Genomic DNA, 26,312 nt, shown 5'->3' on the forward strand with positions numbered 1-26,312 from the left:
GTCACATTTTCACTGAAAAAAGGTATTTCACATCGTTTTTCCAAGATGGCACAGTAAGAGCAACTCGGGATCGCAGCTCTCAGTGAATGCTTAGAGGGTGAGTCAAAGCCGCATTTCCAGATGGATCTTTGTTGCCCACAGAACAGGGAAAGTCCCAGGTGTAGGAAAGACATGGGATGAAAGTGCAGCCAGTACGGCTGTTGCAGCCACTTCGGCCGGCACTGCCGCAATGCAGGCATTCCCCAACAATCCGCACAAAACACACGGGCCTGAGTGCCCTGCTAAACTGGCAATCTGAGATTTGGGAGGGAAGATTAGCATATCCATCTGATTAAACGGGACTTGGACAGTGAGCCATACCAGGAGATTCCTGGGAAATGGCGTTTGAGCCAGCGCAGTGGCTAGCTGCACGGGAAATCACACAGATCCTGGTGCTCTAACAATGGGCGACTGAAACACCTGGGAGAGAGCCATCAGTTCAACTTAAAAAAAAAAAAAAAAAAAAAAGGGGCTCTAAGACAGGGAGACAGGCGAGCGTGTTCGGGGGGTTTCACCCCCACAGGGACAAACAAAACGGCAACTCGAAATGCTCTGGGTGGAGAGTTTCACTACCAGCACAGCTGAACCCAGGATGGGGCAGCTAGGTGGGGGATGGGCGTTCGCCATTACCGAGGATATCCGCCCCTACGAAGGTAAACTCCCATTGCTGATGCAGCCTGCCATTGCCGAGGCAACACGCCATAACAGAGAGACTCCGCTGCAGGGCAGAGCTGGTGGCAGCAGGGCAGAACCTGCGGCAGACCCGCAGCTGCAGGACAGAGCATGCTGCAACAGGGCAGACACCACATCAGCAGGGCAGAGCCTCGGCAGGCAAATAGTGACTAAACTGCCTCCTAGCTGGGCAGGATAGTGCCACGGACACTCATAAAGAAAGCCCCAACCCCCTCAAGACAGAGCATCTGAGAAAAAAAGGGGTTCTAAGAGCTGTGCTGCAGCAGAATTAAACGCACCTGCCTAACAGCCCTGACTAAACAACAGAGCTCACAGCTCAGCACTTGAGATCCTATAAAGTACAGACTGTCTCCTAAAGCAGCTCCCTGACCCCTGTATATCCAGATACACCTCAAAAAGGACTGATCAGACTTAGGAAGGCACCATTCTGAGACAAAGATAGCAGCAGAAGAAACTGGTGGCATCCCTCACCGTTCTGCAGATGCTACAGGCAGGGCCTGGAGTGGACCTCAGCAGTCGAACAGCAGAGGGGCTAAACTGGTAGAAGGAAAACCAAGTAACAGAAAGACCTCATCATCAACAATCTGGGCATCCACTCAGAGACCCAATCGAAAAGTCAGCAACTACTCAGACGACAGGTGGATAAATCCTCAAAGATGGGAAGAAACCAGTGCAAAAAGGAGGAAAACACCTGAAACCAGAACACCTCGCCTCCTACAAAGGACCAAAACTCCTCACCAGCAAGGGAACAAAGCTGGATGAAGAATGAGTGTGATGAAATGATGGAATTAGACTTCAGAAGGTGGGTAATGAGAAACTTCTGTGATCTAAAAGAACATGTTCTAAATCAGTGCAAAGAAACTAAGAACCTTGAAAAAAGATTTGAGGAAATGATAAGAATGGATAACTTAGAGAGGAATATGAATGAATTGAAGGAGCTGAAAAACACAATACAAGAACTTTGCGAATCATGCCCAAGTATCAACAGCCGAATTGACCAAGCAGAAGAAAGAATACCAGAAGTCGAAAATCAATTCAATGAAATAAAATGAAAAACCAAGATTAGAGAAAACAGCGCAAAAAGAAATGAACGAAGTCTCCAAGAAATGTGGGACTATGTGAAGAGACCTAACCTACGTTTGATAGGTGTACCAGAAGGGAATGAAGAGAATGATTCCAAGCCGGAAAATACTCTTCAGGATATTATCCAGGAAAATTTCCCCCACCTAGCAAGGGAGGCCAACTCTCAAATTCAGGAAATACAGAGAATACCACAAAGATATTCCGCAAGAAGAGCAACCCAAAGGCACATAGTCATCAGATTCAGCAGGGTTGAAATAAAGGAGAAAATACTAAGGGCAGCCAGAGAGAAAGGTCAGGTCACCCACAAAGGGAAGCCCATCAGACTCATAGCAGATCTCTCAGCAGAAACTCTACAAGCCAGAAGAGAGTGGGGGCCAATATTCAACATCCTTAAAGAAAAGAACTTTAAACCAAAAATTTCATATACAGCCAAACTGAGCTTCGTAAGTGAAGGAAAAATAAAATCCTTTGTGAACAAGCAAGTACTTAGAGATTTTGTCACCACCAGGCCTGCCTTACAAGAGCTCCTAAAAGAGGCACTACACATAGAAAGGAACAACCAGTACCAGCCATTCCAAAATCACACTAAATGCTGAACAGCATCAACATAATAAAGAATGTACATCAACTAACGGGCAAAACAGCCAGCTAGCATCAAAATGGCACTATCAAATTCACACATAACAATATTAACCCTAAATATAGATGGACTAAATGCACCAATCAAAAGACACAGACTGGCAAACTGGATAAGAAAACAAAACCCCGTGGTGTACTGTATCCAGGAAACCCATCTCACATGCAAGGATACACAAAGGCTCAAAATAAAGGGATGGAGGAAGTTTTACCAAGCAAATGGAGAGCAAAAAAAATCAGGAGTTGCAATTCTCATCTCTGACAAAATAGACTTTAAAGCAACAAAGATCAAAAGAGACAAAGAAGGTCATTACATAATGGTAAAAGGATCGATACAACAAAAAGAGCTAACGATCCTAAACATATATGGACCCAATACAGGAGCACCCAGATATATAAGGCAAGTTCTTAACAACTTACAAAGAGACTTAGACTTTCACACAATAATAGTGGGAGACTTTAACACTCCACTGTCAATATTAGATAGATCAACCAGACAGAAAATCAACAAGGATATCCAGGGCTTGAACTCAGACCTGGAGCAAGCAAACCTGATAGACATTTACAGAACTCGCCACCCCAAATCCACAGAATATACATTCTTCTCAGCGCCACATCACACCTACTCTAAAATTGACCACATAATTGAAAGTCAAGCACTCCTCAGCAAATGCAAAACAACTGAAATCATAACAAACAGCCTCTCAGACCATAGTGCAATCAAGTTAGAACTCAGAATTCAGAAACCAACTCAGAACTGCACAGCTTCGTGGAAACTGAACAACTGGCTCTTGAATGATGACTGGATAAACAATGAAATGAAGTCAGAAATAAAGAAGTTCTTCGAAACCAACGAGAATGAAGATATAACATACCAGAATCTCTGGGACACATTTAAAGCAGTCTCTAGAGGAAAATATAGAGCTATAAGTGCCCACATGAGAATAGTGGAGAGATCCAAAATTGACACCCTAATGTCAAAATTCAAAGAGCTGGAGAAGTAAGATCAAACAAAATTCAAAACCTAGCAGAAGACAAGAAATAACTAAGATCAGAGCAGAAATAAGGAGATAGAGATAAGAAACACCCTTCAAAAAATCAATAAATCAAAGAGCTGGTTTTTTGAAAAGATCAACAAAATAGGCAAACCACTAGCCAGATTGATTAAAAAGAAAAGAGAGAACAACCAAATAGATGCAATAAAAATGATAAAGGGGAAATCACCACAGATTCCACAGAAATTCTAACCATCATCAGAGAATATTACAAACAACTCTATGCACATAAACTAGTAAACCTGGAAGAAATGGATAAATTCCTGGACTCCTGTGTCCTCCCAAGCCTAAACCAGGAGGAAGCTGAAACTATGAATAGACCAATAACAAGGGCAGAAGTTGTGGGAGCAATTAAGAGCCTACAACAACAAGAACAAAAAAAAAAAAGCCCAGGTCCAGATGGGTTCACAGCCGAATTCTACCAGACACACAAAGAGGAGCTAGTACCATTCCTTCTGAAACCCTTTCAAATAATCCAAAAAGAGAGAATTCTCCCAAATCATTCTATGAGACCAACATCATTCTGATACCAAAACCCAACAGAGACCCAACAAGGAAAGAAAACTTCAGGCCAATATCCATGATGAACATAGATGCAAAAATCTTCAATAAAATATTGGCAACAGCACATCAAAAAGCTTATCCACTGTGATCAAGTAGGATTCATCCTGGGGATGCAAGGCTGGTTCAACATATGCAAGTCTATAAATGTAATTCACCACATAAACAGAACCAAAAACAAAAAACACATGATTATCTCAATTGACGCAGAGAACGCATTCAACAAAATTCAACAGCCCTTTATGCTAAAAACCCTCAATAAACTCAGTATCGATGGAACGTATCTCAAAGTAATAAAAGCTATTTACGACAAACCAACAGCCAATATCATACTGAATGGGCAAAAACTGGAAGCATTCCCTTTGAAATCTGGAACTAGATAAGGATGCCCTCTCTCGCCACTCCTATTCAATATAGTACTGGAAGTTCTAGCCAGAGAAATCAGGCAAGAAAAAGAAATAAAGGGTATTCAAATAGGAAAGGTGGAAGCGAAATTGTCCCTATTCGCAGACGACATGATAGTATACCTAGAAGACCCATCGCCTCAGCCCAGAAACTCCTGAAATTGATAAGCAACTTCAGCAAAATCTCAGGATATAAAATCAATGTGCAAAAATCACAAGCATTTTTATACACCAGTAACAGAATTAAAGAAAGCCAAATCAGGAACGAAATACCATTCACAATTGCTGCAAAAAGAATAAAATACCTACGAATACAACTCACAAGGAACGTAAGGGACCTCTTCAAGGAAAACTACAAACCACTGCTCAGTGAAATCTGAGAGGACACAAACAGATGGAGAAACATTCCATGTTCATGGTTAGGAAGAGTTAATATCGTGAAAATGGTTATACTGCCCAAAGTAATTTACAGACTCAATGCGATCCCCATCAAGCTACCATTGACTTTCTTCACAGAACTGGAAAAAACCACCATGAACTTCATATGGAACCAAAAGAGAGCCCGCATAGCCAAGTCAATTCTAAGCAAAAAGAACACAGCGGGGGGCATCACACTACTGGATTTCAAACTATACTACAAGGCTACAGTAATCAAAACAGCATGGTACTGGTAACAAAACAGAGACATAGACCAATGGAACAAAACAGAGGCAGTGGAGGCAACACAACATATCTACAACCATACAATCTTAGATAAACCTGACAAAAACAAGCAATGGGGAAAGGATTCCCTGTTTAATAAATGGTGTTGGAAAAACTGGCTAGCTATGTGCAGAAAGCCCAAACTGGACCCTTTCCTGACACCTTACACTAAAATTAACTCCAGATGGATTAAGGACTTACATATAAGACCCAGCACCATAAATACCCTAGAAGAAAATCTAGGCAAAACCATTTAGGACATAGGAGTAGGCAAGGACTTCATGAACAAAACAACAAAAGCATTGACAACAAAAGCCAAAATAGACAAATGGGACCTAATGAAACTCCACAGCTTCTGCACGGCAAAAGAAACAGTCACTAGAATGACTCGGCAACCAACAGAATGGGAAAAAATTTTTGCAGTTTACCCATCTGACAAAGGGCTGATACCCAGAATTTACAAAGAACTCAAACAGATTTACAAGAAAAAAACAAAAAAGCCCATTCAAAAATTGTCAAAGGATATGAACAGACACTTTACAAAATAAGACATATATGAGGCCAACAATCATATAAAAAAATGCTCATCGTCACTGGTCATCAGAGAGCTGCAAATCAAAACCACATTGAGATACCATCTCACGCCAGTTAGAATGGCGATCATTAAAAAATCTGGAGACAACAGATGCTGGAGAGGATGTGGAGAAATAGGAACACTTTTACACTGTTGGTGGGAGTGTAAATTAGTTCAATCATTGTGGAAGACAGTGTGGCGATTCCTTAAGGCCTTAGAAATAGAAATTCCATTTGACCCAGCAATCCCATTACTGGGTATATATCCGAAGGACTATAAATCATTCTACTATAAGGACACATGCACACAAATGTTTATTGCAGCACTGTTTACAATAGCTAAGACCTGGAACCAACCCAAATGCCCATTGATGATAGACTGGATTGGGAAAATGTGGCATATATACATCATGGAATATTATGCAGCAATCAGAAATGATGAGTTCGTGTCATTTGTAGGGACATGGATGAATCTGGAGAACATCATTCTCAGCAAACTGACACAAGAACAGAAAATGAAATACCACATATTCTTACTCATAGGAGGGTGATGAAAAATGAGAACACATGGACACAGGGAGGGGAGTACTAAACACTGGGATCTATTGGGGGAAAAAGGGGAGGGCTAGTGGGGGGGGAGCTGGGGAGGGATAGCCTGGGGGAAAATGACAAATGTGGGTGAAGGGGAGAAAGGAAACAAAACACACTGTCATATGTGTACCTTTGCAACTGTCTTGCGCATTCTGCACATGTACCTCAAAACCTAAAATGCAATAAAAAATTTAAAGAAAAAGGTATATCACAAGTTCGAATGAAGTTTTGGTTAAAAAACAAATGGGATCTTCAGCTTAGTAGAGATTTAATTTCTTGCTTAGGGAATTGAAGACAAGGCCAAGATTTGAGGTTTATAATTGATTCTAATGGAGCCACAGTTTAAGAGTTTGAGCTTTTTCATCAAGTAGGAATTTTTTGGCTTTTATCTGCTCAAATCAGTTTTTCACATATATTTTAATACCATATTTTTGGCTGGCTGTGGTGGCTCATGCTTGTAATCCCAGCACTTTAGCAGGCTGAGGTGGGTGGGTCACCTGAAATCAGGAGTTCAAGACCAGCCTGGCCAACATGGTGAAACCCCATCTACACACACACACACACACACACACACACACACACAAATTAACTGGTTGTGGTGGGTACTTGTATTACCAGTTCCTATGGAGGCTGAGACACAAGAATCACTTGAACCAGAGGCAGAGGTGCAATGAGCTGAATTTGTGCCACTGCACTCCAGCGGGTGATGCAGCAAGACTCTTTCTGTCTCCATGTCTGTCTCTGTCTCTGTCCGTCTGTCTCTCTCTATATATATTTTTAAAAAAAAAAAAACAGTATTTGTTACTTTGCTTTCAACCCCTGAGATACATTTTTCTAATAAACGGAACTGCCTGATTAGATTCTTTAATCTTTTTTATTGTGGAGGATAGTGGGGTTTGAAGATTGTTTTGAAACCACCTTAATCATTATGTTGAAATACGTGCGCGCGCGTGCACACACACACACACACTGCATGGTCTGCTTGTACTTTTAATTTTAACTGCAGCAATTTGATGGTCTGAAACTAATAAAATCTTGTAATATTCTGAGGGTATGAAACTTTCCCATTTACACAAGTCTGAGAGTTAGATATTGTATTCCCTTAAAAATCTTTATATTTTATCTTTTAGTCCAGTAAATACAGTCAGCAAATGCTAATAAGCACTAATAAGCATTTTTTATCCTAGTAATATGACCTTTATTGCTTTTTATCTTGTTAATTTTTGCTTTTGCCAGCAAAAAAATGGCCTTTCACTTCATGAAAAATTATCAGTGATAACTGTGAATATAATGTTGACCTCTTTTTGTTTCATGTTTTACATATGCATTCAGTCTTTTATTCATGCTGGTTTTTATGTATGTTCTGTCCTTTTATTTCAGTTGTAAAGAATGTACATTTTACTTTTAAAAACATTTTGTTGATGATATTCCCAATTTAATGAAAAAGAATATATAACTCCTTTATATGCATAAATCTATATAAATTTCCAGTAGCTGTGGGATAAAAAATGTTATTTGTTGAATAATTATGTGCCTCCGCTTACATTACTTTGTTTTTGCTTCATAGAAACCCATATTGCTGATTGTAAAAATCTTGGGAACTTGCTTAAGCTCACAGTTAGTAAGTAGTGTGGGGCCAAGATTCTGAACATAGATCTTTTGACACTAAACCCTGTGTCAGTTACCTGTTTTAGTATAACATTATCATTAAAATGAGATAATTTAAAACAACTCACATTTATTATTGCATAGTTTCTTTGAGTCAGGGGTCCAGACATGACATAGCCAAGTATTCTTCTTAAGTTTTCACCAGAGTATAACCAAGGGGTTGTCAGGGGTACACTTTGATCTGAAACTTGCTTAGGGGAGCATTTGCTTGCAAGCTCACTTAGATTGTTAGGTATTCTTTATGGACTCAGAATACAACACAGATTTTGTTCTCATGTTATACAGACACATAGACACATGTATGCAGCATAGAATCTCATGTAACCTGATGCATAAATGAAAAATGGAAACAAAGACTTTTCTTTGGTGTAGAAGCAAGTCACAGATTTTTTTGGACCATCTTTAATGCCCACTATCATCTTTTATGAGGGTTAAGCTCTAATGTCAGAGACTAAATATATATCTATCTCTGAATCTATGATCCAGGGAAGTGGTTCTAGGGTCAGTTTGTTGTTAATTACATCATAGTCTTCTCTAATATTTTACTTTAGAGTCATTTCTATTGTAACCTTTTGAACTTGGTGAAGAATATTATAGGGCATGAAATTCAAAATAATGAATGTATACATATTCAGAATTGTTGGATAGGTTTCCTAAGAACTGAAAGCAAAACTAAAAAAGATTTTTATGTTTTCATATTGTAAAAATGTATATATTCAAGAGAAAAGCAAAATATAGGGAACTAGGGAAAGGATAACTAAACTATCAAGTTAGCAGAACCAGACTTTTGTTTTAAATCCACTTTAATTAGCTAGATCATCTTGGTCAGGTAATTTCAATTCTTGGGATAGGGAAATGTGGAGATAAAAGAAGACAGGCTTTATGTTATATATATGGAACATATACACACCCACACACATACACAAAGGGATGCTAAGTTTCCTCCTACTTCTAAAATTTTGTGATTCATTTTTTTGTATAAGTGGCATATGAACAAAATAAATATAAATTCTTCACCAAAATGTGTAATGTATGTGCCTCAGCTCAACCAAAATTTGGGCTGTCATTATAAACTTGCTAGACACACACATTATATATTTCTTGCCTTGTTAGAGTTCTCCAAGTAGTTATCTAGATACAGTATGTACATATACATAGTTGAAATGTATTTTATATAATTATAAAGGAAGGAAAAGTGTGAAAAGTCAAAGAAGAGAGATACTACTTCCAGGAAGGTGCCCAAAATTTTTGATTAAAAAAGAGTATTTGAGAATTAAAGTGTCATATTTTAGACTGATATCTTAGAATACATATTTTACTCAATACCAACTGTATAATGGCTTTGTTTACTGCTGAACCTCACTGGGAAACCACGTTTGTTAAAATTTCACTTTTTATCTTTTTTGATTAATGATGTACTTTGGGGAGCTTTAACTTTTTGTTTTGTGTTTGCAAGAATTTACCTGCAAGAGAAAGCAGTATATGCTTCTGGTTATATAATACAACTAAACATTCTTCTAGTTGTCTCAAACTAAATAAAGATCATTGGGAAAATTTTATTCAGTCCATATTGTTTATACATCTTTGAATAATTAATTGTTTAAGAGCACCAAGTAGTGGGTTCTTTGCACAGAGTGATTTCTTCTTCTTGCAATGTTCAGAATGAACCCAAGCAGTCAATTACTCTTTCTCCCTGCAGAACTTACTCTCTCAGCTTCATTGAGTTAGGTTAATTAGAAAAGCAATACACCCGGTATCAACCCACCACAGCCACCTCCCCAGCTATTTTAGAGAGTAATTCGTTTGTATTGTAAGTATCTATTTAAAGAAGCAAATAACTTTTCCAGAAAAACATTGAATATCAAAATATGATTTATATGACTCTCCCCCCACCCTCTCTGTGTGTATAGATGTGTGTATATTATTTTCCATATATATAATATATATAGAGAGAGTTGTTTCTTGGTATCCATGGAGAATTCATTCCAATATTCTCCTTTCCTCCCAAGGACACCCAAATCCACGGACACTAAAGTCCCTTATGTAAAATAGCATAGTGGTTTCATATAACCCATTCGCATTATCCCAAATACAGTGATGTGTAGCATAACTACATTTTGATCAATGACAAATCCCATAAATGATGGCGGTTCCATGAGATTATAATGGTGTATTTTTACTGTATGTTTTCTGTGTATAATTATGTTTAGATACACAAATACCATTCTATTAGAATCACCTACAATATTCAGTACAGTAACATGCTGTGCAGGTTTGTAGCCTAGAAGTTTTACGCTACACTGTATAAACTAGGTACGTAGTACAATATACATCTAGGTTTATGTAAGTACACTCTATGCTGTTTGTACCGTTACAAAATTGCCTACAAACATATTTCTTAGGATATATTCCTATCATTAAGCAACCCATATAACTATACTTAAATCATCTCTAGATACTTATAATACCTAATAAATGTAAATGCTATGAAAGTAGCTGTTATACTGTATTGTTTAGGAATAATGATGAGAAAAAGTCTGTACATGTTTAGTAAAGCTACAACCATCTATTATCTTCCTAAATGTATACTTGATCTCTGATTGATTAAATGCATGGATTAGAATCTCATGGATATGAAGAGCCAACTGTATATGTACGTGTGTGTGTTACATATGTATATTTCCTAATAAAACCAAGCATTATACTGGGAATGAGCAAAAAGTATTCTATATAAGGATCACTACTAGTATGATTTATTGAATAAGCCCTTTTCCTGTCATTAAATCCATTTAGTTGCTATGAGAAAATTCAAGACAGAGGTGAGAAAGTGGGAAGAATGGTGGGCACTCTGGTGATATAGCAGGCCTGGATGGGCCTAGCAGTTGGAATATAGCATAAAAAGAACTGGCCATTAGAGGTATGGGGGCTTCTTTACGGTTGCATCTCAAAGAGGCATTCCCTCTTACGTTCCGATTTCCAATATTGACTACTGTGGATTTAAGTCTTTTGAATTTGTGTAAATTCTTCTGGACTGCTTACTACACTAATGTGTTGACCAAACCTGACCCTAGTTTGTGAAATGAGTAGTAGACTTGGTTGTAAAGCTTCTCTGACAGAAAGCTATTTTTAGCTCAAAATGATTCTCTTCCAAAATGGTGTTAATAACATCAACAACAATAATCGTAGTTTTATTTTAGAAATTATTACTTGTGCCAGGAACTATAGTCAGCACTCACGAGAGTTATCTAACTTAATCATCAGAGCAAACCAGTAGGCTCTTCTTTGATGTAAATTACGTTATACACGATTGGTAAATAGAAGAATAAAGTTGCTAAAAGAGGAAGTTTTTTTTATAACCTTTTTTTAGTTTATTCCTAAATTTGTTATTTATGCTTTGATACAGTCTTACAGTCTGGTTAAGCTTCTTTTCACAATTAAAAGTATTAGCAATGTAAGAAGATCTTAAGAGAAAATGAAAAATCTATTGAAGAACCTGTATTTGGTATAAGTCTATATTAGCAGTTACAGGAACTCCTGTCGTTTATAAAATACTAATCTGTCTAGAGAACCAGGAAGTGCATAAAAAGAAGTGGCAACGTTATTTATCTGAATTAATAGGTAAATAAAGAGGCGAAATAAAGGCTGACGTTTTTTTTCTTTTTTTAAGACAGAGTGTCACTCTGTTGCCCAGGCTGTAGTGCAGTGGCACGATCTTGGCTCACTGCAATCTCCACCACCCGGGTTCAAGTGATTCTCCTGCCTCAGCCTCCAGAGTAGCTGGGGCTACAGGCATATGCCACCATGAATGGCTATTTTTTTTTTTATAATTTTTAGTAGAGATGGGGTTTCATCATAATAGCCAGGATTGTCTCCATCTCCTGACCTCGTGATCTGCCTGCCTCTGCCTCCCAAAGTGCTGGGATTACAGGTGTGAGCCACCACTCCTGGCCAAAGTGTTTCATTTTTTTTAAATTTTTTATTAGATTTTAGGTTTTGGGGTACATGATCAGAGTGTGCAAGACAGTTGCGTAGGTACGCACATGGCAGTGTGCTTTGCTTTGCTTCTCCCCTTCACCCACATTTGGCATTTCTCCCCAGGCTATCCGTCCCCACCTCCCTCTCCCACTGGCCCTCCCCCTTTCCCCCCAATAGACCCCAGTGTTTAGTACTCCCCTTTCTGTGTCCATGTGTTCTCATTTTTCATCACCCGCCTATGAGTGAGAATATGCGGTGTTTCATTTTCTGTTCTTGTGTCAGTTTGCTGAGGATGATGTTCTCCAGATTCATCCATGTCCCTACAAACGACACAAACTCATCATTTCTGATTGCTGCATAATATTCCATGGTGTATATGTGCCACATTTTTCCAATCCAGTCTATTATCAATGGGCATTTGGGTTGATTCCAGGTCTTTGCTATTGTAAACAGTGCTGCAATGAACATTCGTGTACATGTGTCCTTATAGTAGAACGATTTATAGTCTTTTGGATATATACCCAGTAATGGGATTGCTGGGTCAAATGGAATTTCTATTTCTAAGGCCTTGAGGAATCGCCACACTGTCTTCCACAATGGTTGAACTAATTTACACTGCCACCAACAGTGTAAAAGTGTTCCTTTTTCTCCACATCCTCTCCAGCATCTGTTGTCTCCAGATTTTTTAATGATCGCCATTCTAACTAGCGTGAGATGGTATCTCAATGTGGTTTTGATTTGCATCTCGCTGATGACCAGTGACGATGAGCATTTTTCATATGATTGTTGGCCTCATGTATGTCTTCTTTCGTAAAGTGTCTGTTCATATCCTTTGCCCACTTTTGAATGGGCTTGTTTGTTTTTTTCTTGTAAATCTGTTTGAGTTCTTTGTAAATTCTGGATATCAGCCCTTTGTCAGATGGGTAAACTGCAAAAATTTTTTCCCATTCTGTTGGTTGCCGATTCACTCTAGTGACTGTTTCTTTTGCTGTGCAGAAGCTGTGGAGTTTCATTAGGTCCCATTTGTCTATTTTGGCTTTTGTTGCCAATGCTTTTGGTGTTTTGTTCATGAAGTCCTTGCCTACTGTCTCTAGAGGTAAATGGCCCTCATTACCTATTTTTTGAAGGAAGGTGCACAAATCCCAAAGCTGTAAAAGACTGACTGGCTGAGAAATGTGTTGAAAATATCAATAAATATTTAACTGTGCTAATATTTTGTATCATGATTGTGATTGTTTTGATTTTTATTCGTGTTCTAAATACAAGAGTACAAGTCTTTTTCAGGAACATACATATAGTATTATAGTAGTAATGCCTTTTCTATGATAGTACTGGTTTTATAGAAGAGAAAAATTGAGGGCAAATGAGGTTAAGTAATCTATCCATTTTCACATAGCAGGTAAGTGGTAGATTATTGATTGAATTCTAAGCCTATCCATTCCAGGGTCAGCTCTCTTAACTTCTTTTATATGAGTATCAAACTAAATGTAATTCCTTTTTTGGGATTGCTACCATTTTTATTACAATGAAAGGAAATTTTCATGTAAGGGGAATCCCATCTTGGATACTACCAATTCTGGAAAGCAGGTCTATTCAGGATTACACCTGCTGATCCCTTTATTATTGTTAAATATGTCTCTTAACCACTACTAAACATTGCTTGTTCTAGCTGACATTAACAGAACCATCCAGCTTTCTTACTTGATGTTGTATCATGCCTCCCATCTTTTTATTTTTAACTTATGTGTATTGTTGTATTTAAAATGAAGTCAAGGAAGGGAATACATTTAAATGTCACAGGAAACATGTTAAACAAAATGTTTATTGGCAAAAAGGGAAGCTTGCAAAGTAACAAAGGAGGTAAGGAAGCACAGTATCCCAATATACCTAGAGTATTCTAGTTAACTATTTGCCAATATTGTCTAGAACACTAGTTGTTCAGATCTCGAAATCTTAGGATGTGTAGTAAGATACAGTCTCCACGGCTGGGTACAGAGAGACAGGAGTTTCTGGCTCAGTGCTAACATCAGCATGAGTGTTGCGTATTTTTCTGAGAAAAGTGGTATGGGCACAGTTGTTCAGATAATTCAGAGTGAAAACTTAGGTTATTTTTTTTAAATATGTATGTTGCTCCTTATATCATGTCTGCCTAAGATAGGCTCTCTTTTCTCTCTCCCCTGAACTTTTGACTTAAAGCAAGATGGCATATGAAAATTTAGAGGCTACCTTTTTTTTTCTTTTTGGCAATACAAATGGACAATTCTAAAGAGGAAAGCAGGCAAGCAAACCAAACTCTCTTTTTCAACACACCAACAGCAGAAAGACTTATTGTTGAGTTTCAGTCATTGATGAACACAGAGGTGAGCTGAAACCAGAAAACCCATTAAGATCGTTTCCATGAAAATTCTACAAATCATGAAATGAAATAATAAATCCAGAGAGTGTTTTTGTTTCACCACTTAATAATAGCTGCTGTTAAAACTTGATCTGATTGTAAACTGTTTTGTAAAGAGACTTCAATGGCTCCTTCCCTTAGCCTATCTGCTTGGAATATACTACACACACACACACACACACACACTCAGAAGATTTGCAGTAGCTACTCTTAAACACTATTGAGTCAAGGTATTAATGTTAGTTGACTGGCCTATTGTATATGTTTTTTGTTAATCAGAAAATGAATTCTTTTTCAGTTTCTCAATTTTATATTAAAGTATAAATCCAAAATCTTTTTATAGTCAGTTTTGTGAAGTATTTATAAATTAGTATGTACTGGGGCCTTGAATACATATATATATATATATATATATATATATATATATATATTCTTAAACATATTTGTAGGCAATAAAATGTTATCAATATCTGATCTATACTTTGGAGTGTATTGTATGTAGGTTATCTATTTACTACTTCAGTCAAAAATAAAAATACTCATTCCATGCATTATTCATATAATTATATCCTAGTATGTGGAAAAAGTAGAAAAAAATCCTGCCATTTAGAAAAGTATGTATATGTGAGACAACATTTGTGTTTAAACACTATTGGGGCTTGTTATAAAAGATTCATCATTCTTTCCAACATTGTTTAGACAGATGGTAATATTATGATAAATAAATATTATAGGTAATTATAGTTCTTATTAAATTACTGAGAAAATATTTTAAAGAGCCTTCCACTTTTTAAAAATTATGCAATGTCATAACATTTAGGCCAATTTCATGCCTTAAGTAATGCAATGCATACATTTTTCATTATATTTTTCAAGCCAGATTTATATTCATTCTCTATATATTCTTGTGTGCTATCCTAAAGCAATGGGTTCTCTTGATATTTGCCATTTATTCTAGTGTTTTTTGGAGGCTACATTTACATTTGCATAGCCACATCTCTTCTAAATATCTGTAAGTTTCATAAAATGGATCAGTTGAAAATGATTGCTCTAAGCCATGGAATGTTATTGTTTGGCAAAAATATCATTGCTGTGTGAGGGATAAATGGGATTCCAGTTGCATCAGTGCTGTTTGCCTGGAACATGTAAAATCCGTGGGATCTTTAGTAGAAAGTGTTAGAAGTATTATCTTTTTAGCTCTTATTCAAAAACTGTCTACAATTCAGCTTGCTGAAAAAAATAAGAAAGCAAGTACTGAAATGTTACATTGGCATAGTGCATTGTTCTAATGGAGTAGCCCAGACATGTCTTAAAGAAGAATGGCTTCTATTGCATTTCTGCACACTAGTTTTGTCTTTCATATCAAGATTTATGTTTTATGTATTTGCTCTAAGATAAAAGAAAATGAAGCAGTTCTCACCATGGAGACTTAGCCACTTTTTAAAAACTTTCTTCTTTCTTCTTCCTTTTTTAGTTTCAAAATATCTTCTTTTTCATGTCAGAGGTCTTACAGAATGAATTGAGGCATCAGACTCTGTTATTACAGGCATTTCCTTTTGTTCAGGATAAAATTCAATGATAACTTCTGTGAAAAATGATAGATGGGGGAAACAGATTCATGTTGTTAGAAGGAAGTAGAAAATGGATGATGGAACTCACTGTGTTTGAACCTCTTCCTTCTAGCTTTATTTATCCAAAAATATTTATAAATAATGCAGATATTTTGGCTTTTTGGCAAATACTATTTTCTGTCTTATGCTAGATATACAATTGAGTATTTTCTAATTTAGAACTGATAGTGAGCCAGCCGCGGTTTAAGAGCATGGTCTTTGCTAAAGAATTCATATGAGTAGAGTATGTTTTCAAATAACTTTCTTTGGTTTGCAGGTACAATTCTGGTGGACAACATGCTGATCAAAGGGACTGCTGGAGGACCAGACCCCACCATAGAACTTTCTTTAAAGGACAATGTGGATTACTGGGTGTTGATGGATCCTGTTAAGCAAATGCTCTTCCTGAACAGCACTGGCAGAGTTCTGGATAGAGATGTTAGTGATTTTTTTTTCTTTACTCCTGTGATATAGCTTTATTATAATTTAAATGTCTACGTGTGTGTTTATATAATATTGAATTTTCCTTATATAATTTGGGTTTATTTCCTGAATATATCAACAACAGTTCCTTTTTTAACTCATTGAAGGAAGAATGAGAAAGGAAGGGAATGTCTGTGTCCTAGAGAACCATGATACTTCCCCTTTAATATCCTGGAAGCTTGTCAGATTTCTGAACAAGAATTAGAGTACTTAGAAAAAAGAGGTGGTATCCTTGGCAAAGTAGGACAAGCATGGCTGTAACCCATTTCTCTCCAATGATAGTAACGTTTATCACTCAGCTCTTGGCTTGAAGACATAGTTTGGTGGGTGCACTCACAGGAGCCTGGATTTACAAATAGTAAGCATTGGTTGAAGGGTGGCACTGTGAAAATGTCTTACATAGTTGCAGAAAAATAAAAAAAGAGTGAACAAAAGTTTCATGGTAATATGCCAATCAAGTAGTTCTCAGCTAGCATAAATATTTTGTCACTAAAAATATCTATATGGGCTTGGCACAGCGGTGGCTCATAGCTGTAATTCCAGCACTTTGGGAGGCCCAGTGGGGCAAAGAGCAAGACTGTGTCTTAACAAAAAATTTAAAAACTAGCCAGCCATGGTAACACACGCCTGAAGTCCCACTAACCTGCAGACTGTGGTGGGAGGATCCCCAGAGCTTGGGGTTGGGGGATGGAGGCTGCAATGAACGATGATCACAGCAATGCACTCCAGCCTGGGCAGCAGAGTGAGACATTACATTAAAATAAATTGCTAAATTACAAAAAGTTGTTGTATGTTTCATTTCTGGAAAACTTAAAAAAAAAAACAACTGTAATTGGCTTAAGTAGCTCTCTACAGAAACTTTGTGCTCACTTGTTTGCACCTCAGTCTTTCTTGAGTGCAGAGGGGAAAGGGGTAGTGGATTGTAACCAGTAATTGTGCTGGACCTGGAAAAACTCAGAATAACTCTAAACATGCTTACCCGCAAGTTCTCAGTTTATGAAATCCAAATGTCAGACACTCAGCTTGGTGAATCTGAATCATGTCACATCATTGCTCAGGGTTTATGATCCACTTTACAACAGGTTATGGAGTGGTTGATACTTTATACTATTTCATGTCTAAAATTTGCAGTCTTTAATAAATCTCAATTTGCCTCTTACTGTAGTACAGTTTACTATGTACTTGATTACCCATGAATTTTTTGAATTCTCGTGAATTATGTTTTCCTGTTGCCACAGTGCTTTTAGGGGTTCATTCATCAAAGCATAAAGTCTTTTATTCTGAATATCCTTAACCCAGTGCCCATCTGCTTTATGTGACATATAGACCATTACTGCTAGAAAATTAGTGAGATAAATTTAGGCTTTTAATCCAAATCTAATCATCACTGGAAATTACAGCCTCATTTAATTGTAAAATAATATATGCTTATGATAAACAAATCAGAAATTAAGAAGCATATATATGAAGGTAATTTTATCAGTTAGGGAAAATAACATTTAATATTTATCCTGCTACATTTCATTTCATGCCTTTATGTGTGTTGGCATGTATATTTATAATACTTATTAATTTAAATTGGATTATACTGTTCATTATGCTTTCAGCCTATTTTTCCATGAAATTTATAATACATCTAAAATTATAATGCAAACAAATATGTATTTATAAAATTTGTATCAACTTCAGAGTTTATTGGATGAAAATCAGATTTTTAAAAAATGAATCTCTTATCTTGGATGTCAAGTTTGCTTGCAGTTTTTAATAATTACAAAAATGCTGTAGTGAAAATTTTTGTACACACATCTTTGTACAATTGTTTGGTTTCTTTATAGAGAGAAATTAATTTACCTTCATTATATTACTGGGATAGGGCATTATATCCATTTTACTAAATGGTCCTCCAGATATACTGCAACTGTATGCTTCCACACCAATATTACTAAATAATTGTAATTTCTGAAATGAAATAAGAATGTAAATGCTTGAAAATATTTTAGTCTACTTGGAGAGCTGTTGTATGTTTCACTTAATTATTTTAACATTATTTACATTGATATAGAATAAGATTTTTTTCTGTATGCTTCTCTATGATCCTAGTTAACAATAATTTCTACAAAAATATGGTAGAGAATTTATTTGGAAAAAATGTGAGTGCACACTTTTTATATAGATTATATTTGTAAATATGCTCTCCAGTGTTAATGTAAAATAAATTAATACTGTGATATAAGTATATGTAAATATAGACATTTAACTACCTTGTCTTAAATTTTATTTAATATAAAATGTTGTTTCCCAAAAGCTACATATTGATAAAATATACATTATTGTTAAATAACTATATTATTATAAATACCAAAATATTTTTAGTTTCTTTTAAAATGTAGGCCATTTACCTGAAATGTAATTCTTTTGGTTGTTGCCCAAAGTTTTTGGTTGTTCTTTTACAAATACAATGAATCATAATAAAAATATGGGCTGGGTGTGATGGCACATGCCTATAATCCCAGCACTTTGGGAAGCCAAGGCCAGTGGATTACTTGAGGTCAGGAGTTCAAGATGAGTTTGGCCAACATGATGAAAACCTGTTTCCACTAAAAATCTAAAAATTAGCCAGGCATTGTGGTGGTCACCCTGTAATCCCAACTATCTAGAAGCTGAAGCAGGAGAATCACTTGATCCCAGGTGGAGGCTGCAGTGAACCGAGATCACACCACTGCACTCCAGCCTAGGTGACAGGGTGTGACTCATGTCTCAACAACAACAACAAAATATATATATATATATATATATATATATACACACACACACACACACACACACACACGTATATGTGTATACATATATGTATTTATATATGTATATATGTTAATATATACGTATATATACATATATACGCATATATTAATAGATGCGTATATATGTGTATGTATATGATTGCTCTGAATAACAAAATAGAAACAACAATTTGAGTTTGATCCTACTAACAACTGCCAAAGCTTGTATTATAATCACTCTCATATAATTAACTTTAATTTTTCATTGTGGTAAATTGCTCTTGAATTAACTTTTACAGAAAGTTTTTCACTGAATCTTTGTCATGTAATGATGCTTTTCTAAGATTATTCTGATTTTAATCAAAGTTATTTGGCTTATAAGGAAAACACAAGAACGTCTTCAAGTGATATCAATTGATAGAAGAGAGTATTAATAATATCAATGGCATAGAGATAAAAAATAATTTACTTTTATGGAAATTGTAAGTTTACCAGGGAAAAAGGAAAACTACTTGGTCTTCAACCATATGGTCTCTAGTTTCTACCTTTCTATGTGTATATTCTCTACTCTTCTCTCTGCAGAGCAGATTCCATTATACATCTGTAATTTTACTCCATTTCCTTGTTTTGCACTTGACTTTAGGTATTTTCTATGTTCATGCCATGTCAGTTCTCCATAAATGTTTTATACATTGGCTATTAAAAATGACTTAAATTCACTGTATTTTGTTTTGTTTTAAAATTTCTGAGAAGTAATAGCTAAATACTCACTGTCTTGCATCTATAGCCAGGGAGCAAGGGGTAGGGCCCCATGATAGATCCATATCAAATTATACCAATCTTTTTAGCAGCAGATAGAGAAAAATGTATTTTCCAGAGAAAGTGTTCCAACTCATGTTTTCTACATTTGCTCATTGAGGCAATTAACTGTCTTTTAATATGGACATTTGAATAATTATGGCTGCAATAGAATTAAAAGCAAACAATATAAACAAAAACATTTTTAACATTAAATGTTAAAAATAAGCTGATAAATGTGATCCTTATAAAAATTTCTAAGGGTGAAAATCAAGCATAAAAATACCCAACACTCAAATATTTGTATTTAATTAGAAAGTATTTACATGCTATTGTGTGACTATGATCTGTTTTATAATTTTAAAAACTTGGTTCATGAGATTTCCCCTTACGATCATCATTTTTTTTTGTTTTGTTTTTATTTTTGGTTTGCTAAAGTTACATAAATATTCTGTACCCAAAAATTAAAAAAAAGTTACAAATTAAAAGCCACAAAAGAGAAAACAATTGAAATGTAATATTTGGGGGGAATATGAAGAGTCTCAGTAATAAAGGAACATCACATAAAAATTTTGAAATGCCAAATGATTATCTCACCTGACCAATATGCTCTCATCGCTATTGAGCATGGGATAGTAATGGTCATGATAATATCAATAATTAAAATTACAAAGAAAAGTATGACATAGGTACAGTCCAATAATATTTATCTCAAAATCTTGGGAAAAAATTTAAAAGCTTTTGAAAGGAGAGAAATTATGTTCGTAACAACCCCAGATTACCTTAGCTTCTTTTCTTTCAGACTCTAACTTGGTAGCTACACAAAGAGCTTGACCCCTCTGTCCAGGCCAGTATCCCTTTAACTGCTAAGTTTAGTAGTTTTATCTCCCCGTTGTACCTTGCATCTCCATCCATCAGTATACCTTTAGTCTGAGACTTCTTAGTCATCACTCATATAATCTAATTGTTCTCTATCACCTTTCTTGATTGAACCTATTCTACATTCAGTGCTCTGAAGCAGGTTCTGTCCACAGATAGCTTTTCATTGCAAACTGTTTTCTATCTGGCTCTTGAGTTTTCCTAGATTTGAGGTGCATCCTGTTTCTATCATTTCTTTTTATTTAGAAACATATGAACTATAATCTAGGAAAACTGAACTAATTATTGTCCCATAACCATAATTTAAGATTTTCTTACCATGCCTTTCCTGATATTCTTTCGAACATAAATTGTGAAATCACCATTCTCCAGTGCTGTCAATTAAATTTTATCTACTGCTAAGATACATCTTAAATGCTGTTTCTGTATAAATTATTTTCTAATAACACTGGTATGCAATTCCTTGTTCTAAAATCCATATTATCTAATAGTGTTTTTGACTTCCTTTATTTATGTTCATCTCATATCAGTTTTTTTAAAGTTGCTATTAATGTCCAAGGACAATGTCAGATTAATCCTTACCCCCATTAAACTTTTCATATAACAAGTACCTATCATTAAACAGACTGAATGCCCCTAAGAATTCACTTTGAAAAATCTTCAAATGTATCTACACATTACATATGCCTAATTATATTTTTAAACATTGATATTTTATGTTCAGGCAATGTCTTCGTGTAAGTATTCTAATATTCATTGTGAAAATTTAATTTGTGAAGGATACTGACAACTCTGGCTAGCCACTGCCTTTATGTTTGCTTTTTTATTTAAAAATTATTGATAACACACACAACGTCTTATTTCTTTTCACTGTCTCCCACATTACTTTTGAAATAGTGAAGAATATGTTATAAAGGTAGTAAGTACATAGAAATACAACAACAAATTTCACTCATGTGAGGATTGGATAAACTTTGCCTATACTTTATGAAAAACAAAATCAATTCCTACAGATTTGCCAAAAATTTATTTACTGCCCCCAAATAATTAAGACTTCCAAATCATTTGGTTTCTAGAAAAGAAATTATTAGATCAAAGATTTATACTATAATCTGCACTGCTTATCTCAACAAATCTCCTATAAAAACTTCATGTTTCATGTTGAATCCTAAATGAGAAATTCATAACAAAAATTCCTATTTAACGTTTTTTTTTTCTTTTTTTGAATTACAGAACCTTTACAGTGTTGTTGGAAATTTCTTTTCCTTCACACTTGCAAACCCCTTTTTAATGCCACTATCATTTACTTGTTGATATATATATATAATTCCTGATATACATATCGAAACCTGTACACTGGTACGTTAATACACAAATGTGCAGGTATTGTGTTAAGCACTCATTTTTAATTTGAAAGAATAGCTTGCATAATTAGGTATATATGAATGTTAATTGTTTTAAATAAGTAGATGAACACATTTCTACCTAGCTTTTTTTGTTTGTTTCATGAAGAAACAAAGAAAATTAGAAAAGATCAAATTACCATGACTTACTTTTGCCAACAGTTATAAAAGATAACCCAAAATCTTCCTGACACATTCTTAAGCATTTTGGAGTCCCTAAATTCCCACTAATCGACTTAGTAGAACTGTACTTTTGTGTGTGTGTGACCTTCTTATACAGAAGAATAGAATCTATGCCAATACCAAATTACATTGTTATATATTAGCCACAGGGAACTTTTGCCTTTGGCGTGGTCTATTATGGTTATAATTTATTGTCCTCTGAGCTCTAGCCATGCTACTGACAGTTGCACTGGGAGCTAAAGTTGAGAGTGACAAGAGTTCCAGGTGACCTGGTTAGATCTAATTTATGGGTACTTAGCAGGACTCAGTGCACAGCGCATTCGATCCTCTCTTGGAAAAAACTGTGACCTTTTGGTCCCCATGGTACCACTTAATGTAGCATTAGAAGTTGAGAGAGAATGTTTTTATAGGTCTCTCCTGCAATAATTGGAAGATAAATAACTTTAAAAGTGCATAATTCACCACATTGTCTTCCAAGAGATGTGCCAAGGGCAAATAGTACGCATATTTATTTTGTTTTTAATTTACAATTAAAATATGCTGGAGCTCCCTTAAAACTCTATTAAAGCAAACACTTGAAAGCTGGTAATAAACATGGAGGTCGTCTAATTCAAATTCTTTCTAGGAAACTTCTAAGAGCTAGTCGTTTTCGAAGGTCTTTTATTCTCAGACTGGCATATTTTCAATGATGGGTCTTGTTTTATAGAATACCGTGCTCTATGCCACTTTTTCTTCCTGTTTTTTATTTCATACAAAGATAAAGGTGAAAAAAAGAACTTGAAGCATTACAAACATCTTAGCTCACAATGGCAGAGGAAAAGTAATTGGAAGAAAGATGAAATGAGAAGATATAAATGTATTTCTAACATAAACTATACTGTTCTACTGATAAGAATCTATGCTCTGTTGCTTTTAAAAACTTTTATGTGCTCATAGTAGTTGTATATATTCGAGTTGCATGAGATATTTTGATACATCTTTGAAATATTTTTTCACCAATTTTTCTTATCCCTACTCTCTAAAACTATGATGTATAAACTAATGGATGTTTCCATAACAACCATTTAGATATTTGGCAAATCATAACTTGTTAAACTTAAAATCCTCCAATTTCATACATTCTCAAAAGTGTTCAAATTTCTCTTCTACGCACCTGTAAAATGGTGCCTGTTATAATCTACCTATATTATTAATATCTGACATTAATGTACAGTGCACATTAGTGGTTCCAGTAGCCTATTTATAGTGCTGGCATGTAAAATCAGCTTTTAGCTATCAAAATTGCACAATTTTTGCATTAATGTTTGTAGCCATCTATTACATTTGGGTGATTGACTTTTTTTCAATTACAAATTATAGGGTAATACTTATTATTATAAAAGTTTACCATTTGTAACCCACTATTATGACTTATTAAGATGACTTTGAACCATGTCTTTTGTCATTAAATGTATTATACATTCTTCTGAGCTTTGTGACATTTACAGATTTTATACGTGATTTTAATGTCTTCATTTATGTCAGTGATTAAAAGTAAAATTGAGTAGATATGAAAACACAGAGCTATGTGTCATTTCACTGGAGGCCTCTTTTCATATGTTAATGATGACTCAATTTGTTCTTTCTATGTACTATTATTCAAAGAGATACAAATGCATGTCAACTTTCTTTGTTGGCTATAAAAATATCTTGAAACTAAGTAATGATCTCTTTCTGTATAGATGTAGTTTCTATAACATTTTTCTCATTTACAATTGTGGTACGCATTATAAATTTCACTTTTTCATTCTTTTGGATATTTAGCTTTTTAATGAATAGAGTATGTATTTAATTCGTAAAGTGTTTAGTATGTGCCCAGTACAGTCTAATCACATGTAGTATTTACAATTCTCATTGGTGTAACCATTAGCCTTATTTTTATAGATGAACAAACAAAGCATAGAGATACTTTGTACTTTTTCCTGGATCATACAGTTAGTAGGTTATGCAACTGGAAGCCAAGCAGTTTGACTCTGGGTCATCTGTCTTAGCACCGGGCTGATTACTGGGAAGTATGGGAAGAGGGATACCATCGTGAATAAATTACACACAGCTTTTATTAAGCTTCCAGTCTAGTGAAGGCAGATGAACCAAAACAAGTATATAAAGTACATAATAAGCCAAATTTTGAATGACAAATACAATAAAGAAAAATAGGAAGAAATTTGAAAGGAGAGGTCTAGACACAAGGTTTTTAAGATGAAGTGGTCAGGATAGGACACTGTAAAAAATGATACATTTAGAGATAAAATTGTACAGGCTCAAAAGGGGTTAAAAATCACAAAGAAATATTTTGTAGTGCTCAATACTCTGACTATAGAGTCAAATAGATATAGGTTTGCAGTCCTGCTCTGCAAGCTCTTAGCCATGGGACTTGAATAAATAAGATTACCTTTGATGATACTTTTCCTTTTCAAGGAATTTATTATAAAAATTGTTAGACAAGGGAGCATATGATTATATATAATATATATTGAAGTAGTTTTTATAATGACAAAGGTAATAGACTGAAACCGTTCATTGTAAATTATGACTTGGATACATTATGCTATAGGCTTACAATGAAGTATAGTGTTGCTGTCAAATAACATCTTAGTATTATACAACAAGATGCTATAGTAAATCTATACTTACAAACATTGGCTAATATTCACTACGTGCCTATGTGTCGATAATAGGTACATATTTAGAGACAGAAAATTAGCAAAATAAACATTTAAATGAATAGAATTAGTAAGTTTAGTTGGTTGGATTTTGAAATTTATCTTTTATCAGTATTTTAAATTTGAGCAGCAATGAACATAAAATATTCTAACAAAAATATAAATAGATAAATAATGTCTCTTCTCTGAGGATTTATTAATTAACACTTTTTAAAATTAAAAGTTTATATTATTGCTTCTTTAGTCTTTGGAGGCACAAACTTCATTTCATTCCATCAATTCTAAGCACTAATTCTGTGGTTGCATTCATCAGCCATCCCCTGACTGTGAGCATAACGCTACCTGAAGTCCATACACTGAGATACAAAATCAGTCCATAAATTAATAATGATTATCCTCTCTTGTCTTTAAAATGATCATTTTCTTCTAGATTATTATAACTTAAAAACAAACAAGAATAGAAAAATGTACTGAATGAATAAGTACTTTGACAGTAATGAAAAGCTTTGTTTTTAATTAGTATTTTAAAAGATACAATTTCTACATTGCAGCCACCGATGAACATACACTCCATTGTGGTGCAGGTCCAGTGCATCAACAAAAAAGTGGGCACTATTATCTACCATGAGGTGCGAATAGTAGTGAGAGACAGGAATGACAACTCGCCCACGTTCAAGCATGAAAGCTACTATGCCACAGTAAACGAGGTCAGTTTCTATTTACGCGCTGTCTGTCCTTTGTGTTGATGTATGTAACTAACTATATACAATAAATGTTTATAAATTATCTTTAAAATAATGAACGTAACTGTTTAGAAATACCAAGAAAACATTAAAAAAAAAACAGTACTCAGAAGAAATATGTGACTTCTGATGTTATTTTAGGAATTGATTTAAGTATGGAAAAAATAATTTAATGTATGTATAATAAAACAGAGATAGTTTATTTTTCATCACCTTTGAAAATTTATTGCCTAGATCCACATACATGATTACTTAGGCATAACAAGAGTTATTATTATTATCCTAAGTCATTTATATAATACAAATATGTTGTCTTTGTATTTCTGAGGTAGTCATATTAATTAAATGCGGGAAGA

General features: G+C 35.1%; 1 protein-coding gene across 9 annotated transcripts in view; it reads left to right on the plus strand.

Moving 5' to 3' along the window:
• Window positions 1-26,312, plus strand: part of PCDH15 (protocadherin related 15) — a 1,854,109-nt gene that overhangs the window by 1,251,186 nt on the left and 576,611 nt on the right. For 7 of the 9 annotated variants that reach the window (XM_054243050.2, XM_054243053.2, XM_054243049.2 and 4 more), the window contains 2 exons: window positions 16,263-16,423; window positions 25,765-25,920. In XM_054243050.2, the coding sequence (XP_054099025.2) occupies window positions 16,263-16,423; window positions 25,765-25,920 (317 nt within the window). The remainder of the gene's footprint in view (window positions 1-16,262; window positions 16,424-25,764; window positions 25,921-26,312) is intronic. The other 2 variants (XM_078344009.1, XM_078344010.1) reach the window with 1 other exon arrangement.

The sequence above is a fragment of the Callithrix jacchus genome, chromosome 12, assembly GCF_049354715.1.
Source record: "Callithrix jacchus isolate 240 chromosome 12, calJac240_pri, whole genome shotgun sequence".
NCBI lineage: Eukaryota > Metazoa > Chordata > Mammalia > Primates > Cebidae > Callithrix > Callithrix jacchus.